The 5,104-nt window shown below is 38.9% G+C and overlaps 1 protein-coding gene across 1 annotated transcript; it reads right to left on the bottom strand.

Annotated features, from left to right (window-relative positions):
- Positions 1 to 296: 296 nt before the first annotated feature.
- cxcl14 (chemokine (C-X-C motif) ligand 14) lies at positions 297 to 4,640 on the bottom strand. Its single transcript, NM_001140825.1, has 4 exons — positions 4,344 to 4,640; positions 3,190 to 3,295; positions 1,570 to 1,683; positions 297 to 1,101 (listed from the first exon to the last, which is right to left on the bottom strand). Exons 1-4 carry the CDS (start codon positions 4,408 to 4,410, stop codon positions 1,086 to 1,088), a joined length of 303 nt encoding a protein of 100 aa, NP_001134297.1. The 5' UTR covers positions 4,411 to 4,640; the 3' UTR covers positions 297 to 1,085.
- Between the last annotated feature and the right edge of the window lie 464 nt (positions 4,641 to 5,104).

Genomic DNA, 5,104 nt, shown 5'->3' with positions numbered 1-5,104 from the left:
GTCATTGTAACAACGTATACCAATGGCTTACAAAATAATCCCACCTTCTTGAAGGTTATCATTCAGAAAGGTATTGGATAATATCACGAAAATGCTTTATAATCAACCACTTGTTAAGTAACAATTTCATGTTTCAATGTCTTGATTCTTATGATGTACAATTAGATATATCTTGATAAGATTACTTTTCCATAGGTGATGAAGAGTTTCTTCTACAATGGAACATTTTGATGAACTCCAGTCTTTGTAGAATACAGCATAAGAACACTGAAGACATCAGGAAAATGATACAAAATACATCAAATGGACAATTTATTATACAATAGCTGTTTACAATAGTTCCTACCAGGTACAGAAAATATATGTCTTACAAGATCTAAATTAACAGGCTGACTTTACATACCCCTCATAATAACCTACAACTGATTTATTGCATAATGGAAAGGGAATGGCACCAAGGACATCTAAAATAACATTGACCTAGTCATCTGAATGTGTTTCTTTCTCTTGTACACTATTCTCTTTGAATGGACCCAAACGTACAAAATGAATGATATACATAGAGCTGTTTTTAAATAATTATCTTCATCACATTCCCTAGACACGTATACAGTGTGCTATGTTTGACACCTCTGGAGTGCACAGCAAGATACAGCAGGATTACTCCCAGTTGGTACAATAACCCTATGTTCCTTTCATCTTACAAGACATCCACATACTGTAGTCACCAGAACAAACAAATGGTTCAAGGGCATACAAAACATCTCCTATTCGAAAGAAAAACACCTTGGGCCAGATTCATGAAGGACCTTTTTCACAGCATTTCCTCCTGTATCATCTTTCACAGCCTTGAACGTTGGCGTTGGAGAAATATGACCATTATTACAGTTGAAATGACTTAAGTGAGTAACAATAATTAGCCTGATGGCCAACTTAAACGGCACCAGAAAACTAGACATCGCTGCTTGATAAATCTCACTCCAAGACCAAGTACTGATTGCTGGGAGATAATGTCTTGTTTTTCACAAAAACAGTCTTGATGGTGTTTTTTTTCACTTGTTCCCCTTGTTTACATAATCTATACGTTAAGCTTCATACACCCTACAAAGGAGACAAGAAAAAAGTGTGAAATACAGCCAAATATCATACACAATTACATAGCTATATAGATTCCTATAACCAAACTTTCAATAGCACTATAATACATTATAGTTCGTATTATGAACAATAGGTGCCAGTTCTGTTCCTATAAAACAGTGTGTAACATAACCATTTGCAAAATGTTAAATGTGTTTCAACTGCACAACAGATGTAGGATCTTAATTTGAGCCAGTTTGCTACAGCAGGAAAATTATCCTGGAGCAACAGAAAATGTGAATTATTATGTCGATTATAATTAATGATGAAAACTTCAGAAGCCTTATTAAATCTCAAATACACTACAAGTTTTACATTTCCTACCTTGCAGTAAAGTTCTCCTGCAACAGGGTGATTAAAATAAGATCCTATATCTGTATGCAACAGCAGTACTCTTACAACTTTAGTTCATGGAGTGGGATGACCTCTCACCTATGCTTATCCTTCCAGATCCGGAACCACTTGACCAGGTTTTTGGTGCTCTGCAGTTTGGGGTGCAGACAGTACTCCTGCCCCTTGAAGCGCGACACATTCTCCATGGTGACACTGACAAACAAAAGAAGCGAGGAAAAGTGTAACAAAAAATAGCTAATCCACCTTACTGCATTAGAATCATAAGCGATATTGGTTAATGTTAGCTGCAAAGTAATTATAACAACCCAAGCAATGTGGTAAGAATACTGCAATAACTTTAATACATTCTATCTCTGACATCTTAAACGTAAACACTCATGGAGAGGTTCTATGAACAGGCTTTAGAAACAGCACTGGGTGGGCAGGCCTATACATGATTTCTGAGCATGGCCAGATGAACCCATTGTCATTCAGAGCAGCAGTTAGAGATACTAGTCTGTCTTTATGGCATATTTCGGCCAGTCATGACATGTGCTGTGTGTTGTGCCCAGAGCTATGCAGGGGCTTCTCAAATCAATCTCTTATTAGTGTGTCTGCTGCTTAGTGAATGATTCACCTGCCCAGCCAACAGAGGTCTTGGTTCATTTGGTTAACTCCTAAGTTGGAGTTGGAAGCACTGCTGTGACAGTTGGGGTGCCCCCCCCTCCAGAATGTTAAATTCTGAGATGTGACCCCAATGCCAGCCAACAAAGGAGAGAAGGCGCACTCTTTCTGGAGCCTGCTGAGTCTCAAATTACACTGAGGTCAGTGGCCAGTGGCCACCATCTTATGCAAGCATTAATCTGCCTGAATATTACGTTTATCACATTGACCCCAGGACAGCAGTAAATAAAGCAGTAAATAGCAGTTTAATAGTCCAAGCGCCAACACAACTCTTTGTTGGACGGACTCTAAAGTCTTAAGATCATATCGAGAGCAATGTACTGTACTCCAAAACAGCAGGACAAAATGACATTTGTTTTCAAGGTATTTTTATGCTGCTGATGGGAACACATTTCTGTGCGATACCTCAAGTGAACAGCAGATGGTGAAAGAGTATGTGATCTTTTACAAAAGTACGGTCTGCTTCCGCCGAAAATGACTCAAATGTAAGATCAGTGTCTATTTGACAATGGGGTCTGGTGCATGCAGTAGTATAGGGCAATGCAATTCCATTTTGAACCCTCAAAAAGAGGTAAACAGTCACTCTTATCTGGAGAGGAAAAGTCCCTATTGGATGCCAAGGCCACTCAAACCGACAACAGTAGCTGTCTGTGCTGTGGTCCAGTTGAGCAAGCAATGCTTTAAAAGTAATAGATCAAATGATAGGGAATAATAGGCGACTGGATGGTGCATGTGGACAAAGACCATCCTTTACTGTCTAATTTAAGCGAATAGGTTTTCTCAAGAATGTCTGGATTGAGGAGTTATCAGATTCCATTCCAGAGCAATATATTTATAGGTCAATCAGCTGCTTTGATATAGTAGGAGATTAGAACATCAGAGTGACTATTTAGACAAGTTACTGCATTTGGCAAACAAACAGAATAGCACACAATGACTGACATCTCTGAAACAAACAGAACATGGGATTGACAATGGCAATGCAGAAAGAGAGAGAGTGCAAGAGAGAGATAAATTATTCAAAGAAAGACTCACAATATCATCTTCTCTTGGCAGAAAGGATGTTTGGGTTTAATCTCCAGCTTTTGCACATCCTTGTAGCGAATCTTTGGACCTTTTCTTGTGCACCTGCACTTGTAGGCTGTGAAGAAAACAGATGTGTTTTACAAAGGCTTTCAAATAAACACTTTGGTCTGAACGTTTTCAGCCATCTGTAGACTAGCTCTCTGGTATGATTTCCTGACTTCACACAGATTTTCAGGTGCAGCATAGGCCTAGTACTCACTAAACCTGTATGGAATAAAACAAAGAGAACGAGAACGATTTAAGAGGGCTCAGTAACGGAAGTGTAAAACAGAAAAGCGTAATTATTATCTCCACTGTAAATCAAGGCGCGCTGATTCACACCGCCACCGGGACTGTTTCCCGCGCATGCATGTGGTCAGGCTCGTACTCACTATGGAACGTGTGACCCACATCTTTAAGGCGACCTCATCAACCATCTCCAATTCCTCAATGACGGGCATCACAATTATCATCATCAACCGCGATAAATGACCAAGACTAATCAGAAAAAAGATTGCAGTCAAAGTGCAGTATGACTGCAGTACACTGTAGTATAACTTCAGTATGCTACAAATACTTGTCCAAAATATGGAGTAATTTTGCAGTGTAACTGCAGTTACAGTGCAGTATAACTGCAGTTCAACTGCGTACACTGCAGTTATTCTTCAATTACTGCGTCCAAAATACAACAGTTGAGTGCAGTTACTGCACTTTTACTGCAGTTTCAAAACTGTAATATTTTTTGTTAGGTGAAGACCAGCACCAGTTTACCACCATGAATTGGATAAATGTAAAACGATGAAGAACAAAATTGATACAAAGTAACCTGGCTACAGACTGTGGGTGAGTGGTGAACACAACAAACGAACAAAGCCACAATTTTACAAAACAAACCAAGAAGTACAACACAGTAATAACTCAACGGTTATAAACAACAATAGCCTACTGTTGCCAAAAGTGCGCAAGCAGATTTGAAGATGGCAAATTAATGGCAATGGTAAAACATTACAGGTGCAATTTGGCTGCCAAACTAACCAATTGTTTTTAAAAACTCATTAGCATCAGCTTAACATGTAAAATGCTTAAAACACGTTTTCATTACTCAAATAGTAATAGATAATTACCTTCTGCTTGGAGGGAATATAAAGCAACAATTAACAAAAGCAACGCTGCTGTTGAACAACGATGCATTTTGTCTGCTGATGATGAACCTCAAATTCGGACCTCCCGACTGGTTTCGCTTAGTAAAAATCACTCAAACAACACTATCCTTGTATTCGCTCCTTAACTTTAGAGATGACAGGAGGAACAGTATTTGATCTCTATTCTTCCGAATACTCTCGAGTTTTGACTAACTCCTTAGGTCCAGAGCGCTCAGATCAGATGAAATGTAATCCGCATTTGACGGCACTCGCGTTTCTTGCCCTTTATCCCTACATGTTGTTGAGCAGCAGCTTTTAAAAACCAGCTCTGTCCCATCTCATTAATATGCACAGCCAGCCAACGAATCAAACACTTGAAAAAGAGAAGTGGAATACATAAAAGAGAGTGGAATAGTTAGGAAAAAACACTAAAGAAGGAGAGGAAAATGGAAAGTTTAGAATTAGATTAGCCTACTAATTATATATTTGATTGAAGTTATTATGCTGATTTTCAAAGTTGCCTGGGCCAGCTAGAGCAACTTTCCACAAACTATTCTAACAGTGTAGGATCATTTGTGCATGGCCCACACTGCCTCTCCATTCCAAATATGTATTTTCAGGCTGATTGAATCTACTGACACATGTTTCCAAGGCAAACATGTCTTATAATCACAGTAGTGGTGAAGTAGTACTTTGGTGCCATCTCAAGACTTTTCCAGCAATTTAGAGATTTCAAAGACGTT

The sequence above is a fragment of the Salmo salar genome, chromosome 09 (assembly GCF_965601325.2).
Source record: "Salmo salar chromosome 09, fSalSal1, whole genome shotgun sequence".
Taxonomy (NCBI): Eukaryota; Metazoa; Chordata; class Actinopteri; order Salmoniformes; family Salmonidae; genus Salmo; species Salmo salar.
Note: the sequence above shows the minus strand (reverse complement) of the source record. Positions and strands in the feature narration are given on the sequence as shown.